This window comes from Myodes glareolus, chromosome 4 (genome assembly GCF_982192425.1).
Source record: "Myodes glareolus chromosome 4, mMyoGla1.1, whole genome shotgun sequence".
In the NCBI taxonomy this organism is placed as follows: Eukaryota; Metazoa; Chordata; class Mammalia; order Rodentia; family Cricetidae; genus Myodes; species Myodes glareolus.
The window spans coordinates 25,324,663-25,341,590 of NC_142029.1; the positions used below are offsets into that span (position 1 = coordinate 25,324,663).

The following is a 16,928-nucleotide window of genomic DNA, read 5'->3' on the forward strand; positions in this document are numbered from 1 at the left end:
TACAGTGCCCGTGGATCCAGAAAAATGATGTCAGATTCCCTGGAACTGAAGTTAAAGAGTTGTGACCTGCCATGTGGGTGTCATGAGAACCCAAGTTCTCTGAAAGAACAGCTAGTTCTATTAACCACTTAGTCATCTCTCCAACCCCATTGTTTTATTTTTGTCATGCTATGGTAGATTACCTTAAAAGATCGTGAGTTTATCCTCAGTGTGAAATAAATGAGGTGCAAATGAGGTGTTTTCTGCTTACTGCTCTCTATGGAAGATCATGCCATATTCTGCGTTGAACAATTTCCTTTTTTTCCTTTCTGTTAAACTTGACCTGAAGTATTGTACTTTAACTCTCTCAAAATATTTTCTATCCTAAAATTCTGTTGTTCTTTTGTAGATTGAAGCTGGACAGTATTGCACATTTGTCATTTCTACAGATGGCTCTGTGAGAGCTTGTGGTAAAGGCAGTTATGGGAGACTGGGCCTTGGAGATTCCAATAATCAGTCTACTTTAAAAAAGTTAACTTTTGAGCCTCACCGGTCCATTAAAAAAGTTTCATCATCTAAAGGCTCCGATGGTCACACTTTAGCTTTTACTACAGAAGGTGAAGTCTTCAGCTGGGGTGATGGTGACTATGGGAAACTGGGACATGGGAACAGTTCAACCCAGAAATACCCCAAGCTTATCCAGGGCCCACTACAGGGAAAGGTATGTGCTTTTTTTGTGGATTTACAAATAATCAGATGCAGTGGTATAGTAATTGACAGTATTGGTTGCGTTTTGATGTATTCCTTTCTGAGTCACCTTTTGTTTATCACTCTGCCTTATCTTTTTGTGTACTGTTTTATAGGTTATAGAATGCCTTTACATGTGTCATTCAGTTTTAGTTCTTTACATGTGTATGTGGGGGGCACGGGTCAACCTTTGGTGTTGTTTCTAGGACAGCATTTTACTTTTTAAGATTTTTGGGGGGGGGGGAAGTTAGAGAGATGGCTCAGTGGCTAAGCATGTCTTCTGTTCTTCAGAAGACCCATGTTCTGTCCCTAGCACCCAATCAGACGGCTCACAACTACCCCGTCACACCAATTCCAAGGGAGATCAGTGTCTTTGGCCTCCATAGGTACTTGCACGCTCATGCACGTGTCCTCCCTCCATAATAAAAAAAAATAACAAAAATACATCTTTTAAAAAAGATTTATTTTGGGGCTGGAGAGATGGCTCAGCGGTTAAGAGCATTGCCTGCTCTTCCAAAGGTCCTGAGTTCAATTCCCAGCAACCACATGGTGTCTCACAACCATCTGTAATGGGGTCTGGTGTCCTCTTCTGACCTGCAGACAGAATACTGTATACATAATAAACAAATAAATAAATATTTTTAAAAAAAGATTTATTTTGCTAGGTAGTGGTGGTAGCACATGCCTTTAATTCCAGCAATAGGGTGGCAGAGGCAGGTGGACCTCTGTGAGTTTGAGGCCAGCCTGGTCTACAGAATGAATTCCAAGACAGCCAGGACTACACAGTGAAACCCTGTCTCGAAAAACAAGCAAAAAAGATTTATTTTATGCATATGGGTGTTTTGCCTGCATGTATATGTGTGTTCTGTGTGTGCGTGCGTGCACACCTGTTGCCTGAGGACACCTGAAGAGGATGCCAAATTTCTTGAAACTGTGTACGTGCTAGAAACCAAACCCAGGTTCTCTGCAAGAGCAGCAAACTCTTTACAACTCAGCCTTGTTTTTTGAGATAGGGTCTCACCAGTTAAGCCAAGCTGACTAGCCAAGCCCAGGGACTTCTTTTCTCCTCAGTTCCAGCCTGAGATTACAAACACGTGCCACCATTTCTGGCTTTTTGCATGAGTTCTGGTGACTGAACTTGGATTCTTAAGTCTGCATGACAAACACTTTATGTACTGAGCCACCTCTCTAGCCCTTGATTGATGAGGCATTTTGAGTAGTTAAGTGATTGTCAAGAGTCTCATTTAAATAATTGGTTCCAGAACTTTTTATTTTTTTTGACTTTTATTTACAGAGGTAAGACTTAAGTTGTTTCTGTTTTAAAATTTTAAATTTTATAAAAGAATATATATAATAATCTTTCCTGTCATGAGAGATATTCTCAAATGGCTATAAAATAAATACCACACAACTATGACTTGTACTGTTTCAACTCACTCATCAACCCAAAAACAACGGGTCTTGTAACTTCCTACTTTGTAAACTTGATAGGCAGCTTTGTAAACAACAAAAGGTACAGAGTGTGCTGGGTATGGTGGCACACATTTGTAATTCCAGATAAAAACAGTTAGGGTTGCCAGTTTGAGGGCAGTGAGCATAATGAGGCCCTACCTCAGTGACTGAAAAAGTATTGAATATGATATGAAACTCTTAAGGTTCTTCTAAATATTCTAAACACTTGTGATTTTTCTATTTCTTTTAATATTTTTTTTCTTAATTCCATTACTAACTATTCTTTTAAACATTCCCCTTATATATATAACAGTATAATTTAAGTGTCATGATGGGAAAATGATAATATTTTAAGTTAATTTAAGTTTCTTTGTGAATTCTCATTTTTGGAGGCTAAAAAGATAGGGAGTTATTGGTGCTTTTTTAACTAGTTGATAATATTGATCAGTGTTGGAAGGTATAAGTCATCCCCAGGGTATATTGTTATATGTCCTTACTGCCTTGATTCTACTAATCCAGTGGTTCTTAACCTGTGAGTCACAACCCAGTTGGGGATTGAATGACTGTTTCACAGGTTTCACCTAAACACAGAATTGGAAAACACAGATATTTACATTGTGCTTCATAACTGTAGCAAAATTGCGGTTATGAAGTAACAGTGACAATAATTTTATCCACCACATCATGAGGAACTGTATTAAAGGATCAGAGCATTAGGAAGGTTGAGAACCACTGTACTAATGAAAGATAATTTCTTGATGACAAAAAGGGCAGTGAGAAGTTTAATGTGAGTTTATATTATAATTATATTGTTAATAACAAGTATTTTTAGAGTTGCTAATTATGTAATGAGTTTTTCTTGCTCGGTGAAGACCTCTGTTTTATGTTAATCTTAGATTTAAAAGTTGCCATTGTTTCTTTTTGCATTCTCTCCAGCTCCTTCAGTAAAGACTTGATTGATGTAGCTTTCCTGCTATTAATCAGATTGATCTCTTTGCTAGAAATCACAATGTTTCCTTTTTGGATTGAGAAAACTTGTTCTCTTGTTTGAGTCAAAGCTGGGATTCAGGGCTCAGCAAGCAGAACATGGACTTAAGTAATTGCTTAGTCAATAGCTTTGGTCCTCATGATGGCTCCTACATGAGTTATGAGTGATAATGTCTTTGATGTCCCTGTGTATATGTGTTTTAGCATTTGTATGCTTATCAGATTTACTTATGTGCCATCCAGGTAGTTGTTTGTGTGTCAGCTGGATACAGACATAGTGCTGCTGTCACAGAGGATGGTGAATTATATACATGGGGTGAAGGAGACTTTGGAAGATTAGGTAAGAGTTTTTAAAATTTGGAATTATTCACCGAGAACAGAAATGATTAGTTGCTAAGAACCAGTGAGCATAGATTTCTTAGGCCATTTATTATATGAATTTTAAACTCAAAATTGATTGTATTTCTATAGATAATTTTGCCTAGATTCTGGTGATGTTATCTTAAGATGTAATAAAATCTGTAAGTATTGTAACCAGGCACTGTAGTTTCAGAAATAAGAAACATAACATCATGATCCTAAAGATTCTATTGTATTTATCAGTGAAAGCATTGTATTTATCAGTGAAAGCAAGTTAACATGGATGTGTTTTTAGACAGATAAGGTGAGTACAAAGGCAGAAACTTAGGATGCTCTAATGACTCATTAATATGCCTGTCTCCCCCAGGTAGGGAGCAACCTAGCAGAGCAGGTAGAGATGATTTTCTTTTTGTATTTACTTGCATTTAAAATAACAGATAGCATATTACTCTTGTGAAATTGGAGAAAAGGAGTTAACATTATTTCTGTGTTTTATCTAAGGTCATGGAGACAGTAACAGCCGTAACATTCCAACACTAGTAAAAGATATTAGCAATGTAGGAGAGGTTTCTTGTGGAAGTTCACATACAATTGCTTTGTCCAAAGATGGAAGAACTGTGTGGTCTTTTGGAGGAGGAGACAATGGTATGTAAAAGAAATTTTTTTTTCTAACTTTGGGATTTTTTTTCTTAAAAATTGAAAAAAATTATTTTCTAGTATGTATGCTTAGTATAAAAAAACTAAAATATATAGATGGATAGACATAAATTGCTTCTTTTTTTTTTCTCCCTAAGACAGGGTTTCTCTGGGTAGTGAAGCATGTTCTGGAACTCACTCTCCATACCAGGCCAGCCTCAAACTCACAGAAATTCACCTGCCTCTCTGCCTCCCAAGTGCTGGGACTAAAGGCGTGTGCCACCACTGCTTGGCTAAATTATTTTTTTGAAATAAAATGTTATTTTAGCCTTTGTTAACACATTAGTAGACAGACTGCTAAATATATGTACATTTATACATGCCTTTTTTGAAAGCCAACATAGGTCTATGTGGTTCATATATGTTATTTTATAACTTGTTGGCTCTAATGTAGCAATATTTTATGGCTATCAATAAACATGTCATTTTACTAATTTTTCAAAAGGCCTAAAATATTATTGCCTTTATCTTTAGGACAGTTTATAAAATAAATTATATAGTAAGTTTCTTGTAGCATGATTAATAAAAACCCAGAGACAGAAATTGGGGTTCAACCTGAAGGTCAGAAAAGCAAAACAGCTCTTATCTCTACCTCTGTCTGAAATGGCGATTTTGCCTCTAGTATTCTCAGACTGAGACGTGAGTGAGAGCTGTTTCTTACCATCTTATATTCCTCTCTAGGTCTGGGATTAAAGGTGTGCCCCCTACCGCCCTGGTTTCTTTGGCAAACTAGTGTGGCTACTGGGATTAAAGGTGTTTTGTCACCACTGCCTGGTCTGTAAGGCTGATCAGTACGGCTGTTTTACTCTGAACTTCAGGCAAGCTATATTTACTAAAATACAAGTGGAAATACCACTACAGTTTCTTGTTGTTGAGTTGCAAGATGTCCCCCAGTTTTTTTTCCCCCCAGTGTTAAAATCAGTGCTTTCTTTCCCTACTCTATCATATAGGAAAGCAAAATAGACTCTTAGGAAGACAGACAAAAACAAAAGAAACTTCTGCCTTGAGTGAGCAGATTTATGTTCACTTTAATTAGTTACTCTGTCAGCTGTGTGAATTCTTGTACACATAGATCAATAGCACTAGGTATGAAAAGTAAGATAATTTTAGCCAGGTGTGGTGGCTCTCTCCTGCTGCTGTTCCAAGATTTACAAGGATAAGGCAGGAGGGTTGAAAGTTAGAGGCTAGCAAGACTTTGTCTCAGAAAACAAAAACTAAACCAAACAAAAAATGATAGCTTAGAAAATAATTTAAGAGGTAAAATAATATAATTTAATTAATATTTTAATCAATTTCTAGTATGGTTACATTTATATGTTAACCATTTTCCCTCTCTTAATTGTTGTCCAAGTTTTCTATTTTTGAACTATTGAATCTTCTTTAACTTTTTAAAAATTATGTGAACTGCCAGCAATTTTTTCTAGTTTGAAAAGAAATATCCCTTTCTGGCCTGAAATTCACTGTGTAGTCCAGACTGACCTTTTTTTTTACTTTTAAGTATTTATTTTTTTGAGACACAGTCTCTCTCTATACACTAGACTGATCTTGAACTCACAGAGATCAGCCTGCCTCTATCTTCGAAGTGCTGGGATTAAAGGTGTGAGCTACTGCTTCTAGTTTAGCCTCAAACTCTTAATCCTCTTGCTCCCCCTCCCCCGTATACTGGGATTATATATTTCTCAAAGACAGGGTCTAGCTGTATGACATTAGACTTGCAGCTATTCTTCTGCCTCTGTTTTTTGAGAAGTAGAATTATACCCCTGTGTTACAATGCCTGTTTAGCCTGTCAACACATTTAAAGTTAGAAATACAGGCACTGGTGAGATGTCTCAGTGGTTTAGAGCACTTGCTGCTCTTTCAGAGAGAAGTTTGGTTCCTAGCACCCACATCAAGCAAGCTACTTGGAACTACTTGTCACTGTCACTCCAGAAGATCCCGCGCTCTCTCTGGCCTCTTTGGGAACCCACATGCACATGCACATATTCAAACCTACACACATAAATAAAAATAAAATAAGGGATGGAAAAATGGCTCAGTGGTTAAGAGCGAGCTAGAACTGCTCTTCTAAGGGGACCCGAGTTTGATTCCCAACACCCACATCAGGTGACTTACAACTACTTGTAGCTCCAGTTCCAGGGGATTCAGTACCTCTGATCTCTCTCCTCTCTCTTTCTCTTTCTCTTCCCTCCCCCACACCACACTCACACACAATTAAAAATAAAATTAATCCTTAATTTTTTTAAATTCTAAAAATGTTTAAGTCCTAAAAGACATATGACTAAAAGGAGGATAAAAATTATTTTCTCTTTAAAGTAGTTTTTATTGATTGAGAATAAGACACAGAAGACTGTTAGTTGTTGATGATTAACTTTTTTGAAACAGATATGTTCTTTTGTTAATGCCGTCTGCTATCAGGAATGGGTTTCTTCATCTGCCTGGTTATTGCTATAAAAATTAAAGTACTTTATTGAAACTTCAGTGCTTAAAAAATGAACAGGCTTTAAAAATTTGCTTAACTTGAATATGGTTTTCTTTTTTATGTATGTAGGCAAACTTGGCCATGGTGATACCAACAGAGTATATAAACCCAAAGTTATTGAAGCTTTACAAGGAATGTTTATTCGCAAAGTTTGTGCTGGGAGCCAGTCTTCACTTGCTTTGACATCAACAGGACAGGTAGGACTAAGGAATGAACATAAAAAAAGAGTATTTCAAAGGACTAGGTAGCTAAAAAGTGAACCTGAAGTTTGGAATTAAAAGAAAAACATTTTAAGGCAACATATTGAGATAAAAATACTGTTTTGTTTCAAGTGTAGTTGATGAAAAGGAGCCATATTTTCTTACCTGCTTGTGTGACCTGAATACATTTTCTTTCTTCCCCCTGTTCTTTGAAGTAAGTTGATTTAATAAATTCATTTAGTGCTTAGAACTCTTTAACCCTCTTCCCCCAATCAATGAGGCATCTCAACATCTCCTTCTTATTAAAGAATAGTGAGGAAACAGAAATTTGAGGGGACCAGTAATATGAACTAAAAAGGTAAGATGATCAAAAAAGAGGGTAAAGAGAAAATCTCCAGATGGGAAGTGTGGTGGTACCGAAGAGAACCAGGCCTAATGAGGAATAATGTTTTCTTCCTGGTGTTCTCCAGCCACTTTGGCCTAAAATGTAGGAGCCATTGTATGCCAGGACAAAGTAGATGACCAACAAAAGCTGACATTCACATTTAGTTTAGTTACTCTATGAGACACGTGTGTTTCATATGCTGAAAAATCTAATATAAACTTTTATTATATTATAGAGTCAGTTAAATACTTAAAAAATGGTATAAATATATGGCCTTTCATGTGTTCCTCACAGTTGGTTTTGTAGTAAGAATCCATGGATTGAAATCAGCAAGTGCTCACTTGTTGGATTTATATCCACAGGCAAATCTCAGGCCTCCCTTAAGTGACATATGCTTCTTCTTCTTCTTCTTCTTCTTTTTTTTTTATGAGAGAGGAAATAATTTCTGCGTTGTGTCCCAGAAGGTTGTATAAGATTTGAATTTAAAGTTCTTATGTATAACTGTTGGTGGCAAATAATAAACAGTAAAGCTATTGCATTATATTCCAAAGGAATTTGCAAATTACTTGCTATATAGAATAGTTTTATCATGAACATATTAGGTTATGTGAAGTCTAGTGTGTATGTTTACAAAAAATAAAGTGTGAGGAAATACTTTGATGAGCCATTCTGTTTCTCTTACACCTGTGGAGCTTTTTACGCCATCTGTCTCTCAGTTCCCTCAGGCCTACTCAGTCTAATTTTCTACTAAATGTAACTCTTCTGTCTTAATGCATAATGAATTTTTTAACAGCATGACATAATGCCTAAAATGCAGGACAAGTACTCTTTTCGTGTGGTATGTTTTAGGGCCCAAACTCAGGACATTTTGCATGCTAAGCAAGTATTGTAAACTGAGCTACAAGTATTCTTAGTCTAGTGCTCAGCTAAAAGAATATTCCAAAGAAAGCTAAGAGGGCCTTACTGAGTACTAGTACTGTATTGGACTTGGAGCCATTTAAAAGTCTCGTTAATGTTTCCCTCCCTGTGTTTAGTTCCTAATCTTTGTTTGAATAGGCTTTTGCTATACTGGAGTTCTTTAATACCTGTACTTGTCTTAAGTAGGTTTTCTAGTAATTGGTATAAATATATGGTCTTCTGTTTTGATGAAGACATCTAACCTGTCCTTACCCATCTTTCCTAAAATAAGTTGAAGACAAAACAAAAATAATAACCATAACAGAAAAAGCCTTTATGGCATAAAGATAAGGGTGAATATAATTATATCACAGGCAATTGAAAGAAAAAGTTGTTCAGTTTGGTGCTTGTTTAGTTTGGATTGTAAAATTGGAAGTCATTTCTCCTCTTATCTCCTTTTCTTCATGTGTCTTTTCGTGGATAACATAAGTCAACCACTATTCATTTTGTTATTCTTAATTAGTAGCAAATAAAGGTGGACGTTCAGGAGAGGTATGTGACTGCTGATTCACACATCCTTTGTGATAGGTAAAATCAGTTTTGTGGTTTATATTATTAATTTTTATCATTTATTGGTCTAGTCTACCATGTAAGAAACATATAAGTAGAAGGTTTTTTTTTTAAATGTTTATTTTTGGTTTTTTGAAACAGGGTTTCTATAATAGCCGTGGCTGTCTACAGCTTATACTGTAGATGAAACTGACCTCAAAATCCGAGATCCACCTGCTTCTGCCTCCTGTGTGCCTGCGCCACAGCACCACCCAGCAGTAAGTAGAAATTTTAAAGTAGTATTTCCATAACTGCTTAGATTGAACATTTTTAGCCAAGTGCAAGGCAGTTTGTGCTAACTTTAGCAGAGGATCTCCTGTTTTTCTTTCATTTTTATCTGTGGCCGGTTTAAAGCTGCTCATCTGTTCATATACTGGGTGTTTAAAGACAGCACAATAAATGGCAGTGTTTTTTTCTTCCTTATTTTAGATAGGGTTTTCTTCCTTTTTTCCTTTTTCTTTTCTCCCTCCCTGCACCCTGTTTCTTTTTTCTTTTTCCTTTTTTCTTTTTGGTTTTCCACATGGGATCTAGAACTCACTCTGTAGAGCAGGCTGGCCTTGAACTCAAAGACCCACCTCCCTGTGCTTTCTGAGTGCTGGAATTAAAGGCCTATGCCACTACAGCCTAGCTACTTTTTTTCTAATGAAACAAACAAGGTGCAGATATTTGCTAAGAAATAATTACTGTTAATTTTCTTAAGTGTTCTAATGGCTTAATATTTCTACTTTTTTATGCTTGTGTATTTTTGAGAGGATTATTTGGAGAGTAGGAATGGGGATGATCAGCTGAGGCAGCTAAGGGCTGGTATATTTGCTTCCCAGCTGTCTTGTTGACTAGCTCCTGAGGGCTACCATGACCATCTTTAAAATGATCAAAACACTAAATATTATTTTAATATCTTATATTGTTTTAATAGCAGGAAGTTACCACACTTGTTGATAATTTTAGTTAATAGTCTACTTGTTTTTTGGAATTGATGTGTTCTGTATTTCTGTCTTTTCAGGTCTATGCTTGGGGCTGTGGGGCTTGTCTAGGTTGTGGTTCTTCAGAAGCTACTGCTTTGCGACCCAAGCTCATTGAAGAATTGGCTGCCACAAGAGTAGTTGATATTTCTATTGGAGATAGTCACTGTTTGTCTCTTTCTCATGGTAAGGTCCTGTTTATTCGTTTGTTGTAGTATTTTAGGTAGCATCTTTATAACTTAACTTTATAGCACAAACTTTAAATCCTTCTGTCTTACCTCCTTAGTGCAGGATTACAGGTGGTCTAAGTCTTTGTTTTTAAAGAAGTATTATTAATTATTCTTTTTCTTAAATTTGTTAACATTTGAATTTAACTTTTATACCTTATGTCTTATTTTTAGATAATGAAGTTTATGCCTGGGGCAATAACTCCATGGGGCAGTGTGGCCAGGGAAATTCCACAGGTCCCATTACTAAACCAAAAAAAGTGAGTGGCTTAGATGGCATAGCTATTCAGCAGATCTCAGCTGGAACATCACATAGTTTGGCATGGACTGCTCTCCCTAGGGACAGGTAAGTGCTATGTTTAAACATTCTTGTGAGTTTTTCAAAAAATATTTTCCTATGTTTATTTTAAGACTGAATGTCCATTGAGTCAACATTACACAATATACTTCAGAACTTGAATAGTTAAATAGTAGTAATAATGATGATAGTATATTAAAATTAATTTCTAAATAGTACAGATTTTGATAGTAGGTATATTATTTGATAGTAGATATATTTCATGTTTAACAGAATAACACATGCAGATCTCTACAGTAAGAATAAGAAACAGACCACTCAACTACTGTTTATTTATGATAACACACCATGTGGGGGTCCAGATGGCATTGGGAAGAAACATTGGGTTTATCATAACATGCCTTTCTTTTGTGGAATTTTACATGTGAAAAGTAAACAGACCATTTGTAGCTCTTCACTGTCAAAGTTTTGTGTAAACGCACGTTAATTTAAAGTTATTTGTATCATCAGATAGGAATCATCAACATATTGCATTATCAAACAAGTATTATTATTTACATAGGTAATTATGTTAATACCTTTGCCTGTAATAATAAATTATATAAACACCTTAAAAGACTAAAGGATTTGCTTTGGTTTACATGTACCAGTCCATGGTACATGTAATAAATAATAAATGCTCTTTGGCATTTATTGCCTTAGCCTGAAGTAAGTCAGAACATTATGGTATAGCAGAATAGCCACCTTCTTTCAATATTGTATTCACCAGCGTGGACCAAGCCTTCATCACATGAATCTTTGGGCAGAATACTTCACATGTAACCCTATAAGAGTATAACAGTAATATTAATAAATTTAGAAAGAAGTGTAATGTGATTTTTAAGATTAACTAATACATACATAATAATACACACACACTAAAAGTATATATAATTTCTAGCATTGACTCTGTTATAAAAATGACATTTAGATCCCTTTTCATGTGCATATTGAGTTTACATATATTTCAAAAGCAAGAAGCTGTATAATTTAATTTTCTTCTCATTTTGAATTCTCTGTTTTTAGAGAATGTTTGAAAAGTTAAGTGTCAAACTGAGGAGATGGCTGAGTCAGTAAAATGTTTGCCTTGCAAGTATGAGGAATTGTGTTCAGATCCCTAGCCTCCATGTAAAAGCCAGGTGCTACATACAGACCATATCTTTAGTTTTGGTCCTTAGGTTGTGGTGGTATGCATAGATGAATCTCTGGAGTTCACTGTCTTGCTCGTTCAGCTAAATTAGTGAGCTCCAGGTTCAGTGAAAAACCTTGTTTCCAAAACTAAGGTGGAGAGTGACTGAGGATGGTACTGGACACCAGCCTCTGTCTGCTTTCCATACACATATGTGAATACATGTATATCATGCACATAGTTCAGTTTCCTGTATCTAGAGGAGATTAAGACCAGAACTAGGCTTTATTGGTTTAAAACGTTTGTTTAACTTCATTGCTCTTTGTCTGGTTTGTTTTATTTGTAAAACAAAATAAATTACTTCAAATAACAAAAGCAAAAAGCAAAATAAAGCCAAAAAAAAAAAAAAAGACAGAAACCCCCAGAAAACCCAGTGGCTATACTTTTAAATCAAGGAAGCTGTTCTCCTCTCCATCCCGCATGTCTTGTTTTTTGTTTATGATCATGTGTAGAAGTTTGATTATAAGGCTGTTGGACCATTTTCTGATGCTTTCTTCTAGACAAGTTGTTGCATGGCACCGGCCTTATTGCGTAGATCTTGAAGAAAGTACCTTCTCACATCTTCGATCCTTTCTTGAGAGATACTGTGATAAAATAAACAGTGAGATTCCTCCACTGCCTTTCCCTTCATCAAGGTATGTTGTAAATATGTGTATTAATTACTCTTTTTAAATTTTGACTTAATTCTTGTTTTTCTTGAGATTTTATCAATCCTCTTTATAAACTAGAGAAGAGCTAAGCTTTTATTAATAACTTCTTAGTTTCATAACTGATGTTTTAAAAATTATCATTGGTTATCATGTCACAAAAAAAATGATACTCAGCTTAGATATTGCATTTACTTTTGTGCTTCAGAAATTCACAACAGCTTGTTTTGTTTCAGGGAACACCATAATTTTCTTAAGCTGTGCTTGAAGTTGCTTTCAAATCACCTAGCTCTGGCCCTTGCAGGAGGGGTAGCTACCAGTATTCTTGGGAGACAAGCAGGTCCACTTCGAAATTTACTCTTCAGGCTGATGGATTCAACTGTCCCAGATGAAATCCAAGAGGTAAGAGAAGAGAGTCATGACCTGAAGCCTTAGCTAAATGGGATGTTCAGCTGTACTAGCTGTCTTCAATCGTGTGTTTCCTTGTGTAGCCCTGGCTGTCCTGGAACTCACTTTGTAGACCAGGCTAGTCTTGAACTCACGGAGAATTGCCTTCTTCAGCCTCCTTCTGGGATTAAAGGCCTGTGCTGCAATGCCTAGAAGATGTTCTTAAACCCTCTCAACTAAAGAAAGACATTTTCATTTTTCACATGACACTTTTAGACTTGTAGAATCCCAACAATTAGTACATTCACTTTTCATATTTTGCTGTTAAAAAGAGAAGATCTGGGCTAATCAATGCCAATGCACTTTCCCTTTCTTTCTTTTTTTGTTTTGTTTTTGATTATTAGGTGGTAATTGAAACACTGTCAGTGGGAGCAACCATGCTGTTACCTCCATTACGAGAACGGATGGAATTACTTCATTCTCTTCTACCCCAAGGACCTGATAGATGGGAAAGCTTATCCAAAGGACAGGTAAGCCTTTGCATGTAGATAAACCAGTCACATCAGAAGAAATTGGACTGAAAGGAAAAATAAAGCAAATCAACTGCTATATGTGTCAAAGTGTAGTGCTTGATAATTCTGGTACATTCTGATTATTTGATGTTATATGTTGGAAGAGTTGTGGATGTCTAGTGACCTGAAATTATGCATATGATGATTTACTAATTACTTGGGGTCAGTTCTTAGAGTTATGATTCATTTTACTAGTGTTGATTATGGTGTCAAATCCAGTTACTCTTTCTTTATTGTAAGTGCTAAGTTGAAATTAATCTTGTGTTATTGCTGTTAGTTCCATGCTTAGATTTGCTTATCTGAAAAGGAAAAGGTTATCACTAGCGAAAAGCATTTGAAGCATGAATATGCCTATTTTTAATTTTTATTATTTTAAGTGCATGAAAATAAATACTTTGCTGAGCTAAGTAGAAAAGTCAATTGTAGAGCTATAAATTTGAGGGGAATCATGGTATGTATTGGTATATAATGTTCTCAGATGTTTTCCAGTAAATATTTTGCATTAGTTTAGATTATAAGTGATTTTTTTAAATATTAGAATAAGCAGTTGTCATCAGTAATTTTGTTGAATAGCATGAGTATAATTTATCTCTTGGTATTTCTTATTTCTGTCTACTTATAGTGCTTAAATTATTATACACATTATTCTATTTTAGCTTGGAATCTTAGGTATTTATCATAAAATATGAGATTAGAAACCTGTTAGTTACATTTTCTGAAATGATATTAGTTGAATAGTTTTTCCTATAATTATGTACTTCTTGAAGGTTGTTTATCAAGCTAGTAAATGGGTTAGTTAGCATTGTTAGTATAGTTTTTTTCTTATATCCTTTTTTACTTTCTTTTAACACATGTTATGCTAATTACATGTTTCTTTTTCATTGTTGTTTAGAGAATGCAGCTGGATATAATCCTGACAAGTTTGCAAGATCATACCCACGTTGCTTCCCTTCTTGGCTATAGTTCACCTTCTGATGCTGCTGACCTTTCGACTGTGTGCATGGGTTATGGAAACCTGTCAGATCAGCCTTATGGTCCTCAGACCTGCCATCCAGACACTCATTTGGCTGAAATTTTAATGAAGACCCTCTTAAGAAATTTAGGATTTTATACGGTACCTTGCTTTTTCACTGTATTAAGAAAGGAATAAAGGTGTAATGAACTTTTTAGGTAAAAGTTTTAACGTTTAAACAATATAAACAAAATATTAGATTCTCTTCTCCAAATAGAGAGAAACTTAAGGTTTTATAAGGTACCCTGCTTTTTCACTGTATTAAGAAAAGAATAAAGGAGTAATGATCTTTTTAGGTAAAAATTTTAACATTTAAACAATGTAAATAAAATTTTACATTCACTTCAAAGAGAGAAACATGTTATATCTGAAATATTGTGATGGCTGTGTAACATGTAACTTAAAATTACAAGAAGATTTATGTTAGAATTTTATCAAGTGTTTCTCATGTAATGAAGAATAAACAAAAATAGTTTTCTAAAGCATATTTGAAATACGATTTACATTATGTCATTTTAGGATCAAGCATTTGGAGAACTGGAAAAGAACAGTGATAAATATCTTCTTGGAACGTCACCGTCAGAAAACAGTCAGCCTGCTCATCTCCATGAACTGCTGTGTTCACTACAGAAACAACTGCTGGCTTTTTGCCACATTAATAACATTACTGAGGTGTGCAGTTCTTTCCTTTTTGTGGTATTCTATTAGGAACCTTCAGCTCAGATAACTTGGGATGTCATAAATATTTTTGTACATTGGATCTTTGAGTGGTAATTTAGGATTTTTTCTCCTTAGAACTCAAGCAGTGTGGCATTGCTTCATAAGCACCTTCAGCTTTTGCTGCCTCATGCTACAGATATTTATTCACGTTCTGCAGATTTGCTTAAAGAGAGTCCTTGGAATGGCAGTGTTGGAGAGAAATTAAGAGGTAAGTTTGGTGTTGAATTTCACATTTAACCAGTGGGTATGAAGCAAGAGTCATTGAACTTTTCCAAAACCTCAAGAGTGCTTGGAAGAGAAATGATCCTGTTTCTTTTGTATTTGTTTTGTTTCTTTTCATCTTGGTGTAGGGGTGCTGTAACACTGATCTTAAAGGATTCTGACTCTTGCTGCAGATCTAGTTTAAAGACATTAGATGATATAAAGTCAGTTAATTTATGATGTGAAGTATGCTTTTTATCTCCTCCATACTTTGTCAGTATTCCTCATCCCTTCCCTTCCTTCTTTCTTTTTGAGACAGTGTCTAATGCTTTAGAATATGTTCTTAAATTCAAATTGATCCTTCTGTATCAGCCTTCCAAAGGCTGGACTCACTACCATACCCTGTCCAATTTCCTTTCTTTTCCGTTTTGGTTTTTTGAGACAGAGTTTCTCTGTGTACTCCTGGTTGTTCTGGAGCTTACTCTTTAGATCAGGCTGGCCTCGAGCTCACAGAGATCTGCTTGTCTCTGTCTCCATGCACCACCAACGTCCAACTGCAATTTCCTTCTTGAAATGCTTTCTTCCATGGGCTCTCCTCTGTGTAGCACAGCCCTACTATTTCTCCTCTGTCTCTGGACAGTTTTTTTCTGGAACTTCATAAAGGATTTGCCCCCTCTTCTTTGACTGTGCCCTTCCATGTTGGGATCCTTTAAATTTTGCTTTTAATTCTCTCCTCTTTCTGAATAGCTTCCTCTTGAACGAGTGTCTTTAATCCCTGTGCAGGTGCTCCTGTGCCTGCACCTACTGAGGACTTTCCCGAGCACCAGAGCCTTTCTCTAGTTGGCTACTGAATATTTTCTTGGTTGTTGATCTCTGAAGTATCCTAAGAAAAGAAAGAAATTAGCTGAGAACCCAAGACTGTTGTTTATTAGTCATGGTGGTCTGGCTGTTTTGTATGCAGTGTAAATTTATTGTTCACACAGACCGGATTTACTTTTGACTGTTCCTCCTGGCCCTGAGTACAGGGAAGTATTAGAGTAAATTTGATTGAAAAGTAATCCCCATAGTGAAAAGACAAATATTTTATGATGATCTTAATTTTAAAAATTATTTTAGATTAAAAAAATATAAAAAACTTTGCTTGCTAGAATGTTGGCATCACAGGAAAGTGGGAGCTTTTGCCTGCTTTGGTCATGACTGTGTCTCTACCTTGTGTAGTACCTAGTCTGTTGTAGGTACTCTGAATGTTTGAATAAATTTAAGAGTGAGGATAAATTAATGGTTGTGGAATTATAATGTATCTTAAGAAATCAGTTTCTATGTTATGAGTTTGTTAGCATGCATGGTAAGTTTGCATTTCTACATAGAGTCTGTTGGTGGTATTTTCTGATAGTAAATACTACTGTGATCTATCAATTCCTATCAGGTAGGTATTGATCAACGAGTTACTGAATTAGTCTACTCTCCTTCCAAACTAAAGAAATATTTAGGTTTTTATGTTTTTAAATTTGAGGTCATTGATTTACACTGCATTTCTTACCCTTCATAGATGTGATCTACGTGTCAGCTGCAGGCAGTATGCTCTGTCAGATTGTTAACTCCCTGCTGTTACTCCCGGTGTCAGTGGCTCGTCCTTTACTGAGTCACCTCCTCGATCTCTTGCCACCTCTTGATTGCCTTAATAGACTTCTGCCAGCAGCTGCTCTTTTAGAAGACCAAGAATTACAGTGGCCTCTTCATGGTAAGTACAGGCAGTAAAAGGTTAATAACTGCTCTTGAGAAAAATTATTTTTCTTGCATATCTCAAATAAAATCATGCCTAACTATGTGGGCATTTCATGTGAGCAAAAAGATGTGATTGTTTTCTAAGACTAGACAGTCGA

General features: G+C 35.8%; 1 protein-coding gene across 8 annotated transcripts in view; it reads left to right on the plus strand.

Moving 5' to 3' along the window:
* Nucleotides 1–16,928, plus strand: part of Herc1 (HECT and RLD domain containing E3 ubiquitin protein ligase family member 1) — a 172,436-nt gene that overhangs the window by 43,639 nt on the left and 111,869 nt on the right. For all 8 annotated transcript variants that reach the window (XM_048423144.3, XM_048423145.3, XM_087905330.1 and 5 more), the window contains exons 5-17: nt 389–700; nt 3,409–3,505; nt 4,027–4,170; nt 6,770–6,897; nt 9,795–9,939; nt 10,155–10,326; nt 12,007–12,141; nt 12,390–12,555; nt 12,945–13,070; nt 14,005–14,226; nt 14,644–14,796; nt 14,920–15,052; nt 16,595–16,786. In XM_048423144.3, coding sequence (XP_048279101.2) covers nt 389–700; nt 3,409–3,505; nt 4,027–4,170; nt 6,770–6,897; nt 9,795–9,939; nt 10,155–10,326; nt 12,007–12,141; nt 12,390–12,555; nt 12,945–13,070; nt 14,005–14,226; nt 14,644–14,796; nt 14,920–15,052; nt 16,595–16,786 — 2,125 coding nt within the window. The remainder of the gene's footprint in view (nt 1–388; nt 701–3,408; nt 3,506–4,026; nt 4,171–6,769; nt 6,898–9,794; nt 9,940–10,154; nt 10,327–12,006; nt 12,142–12,389; nt 12,556–12,944; nt 13,071–14,004; nt 14,227–14,643; nt 14,797–14,919; nt 15,053–16,594; nt 16,787–16,928) is intronic.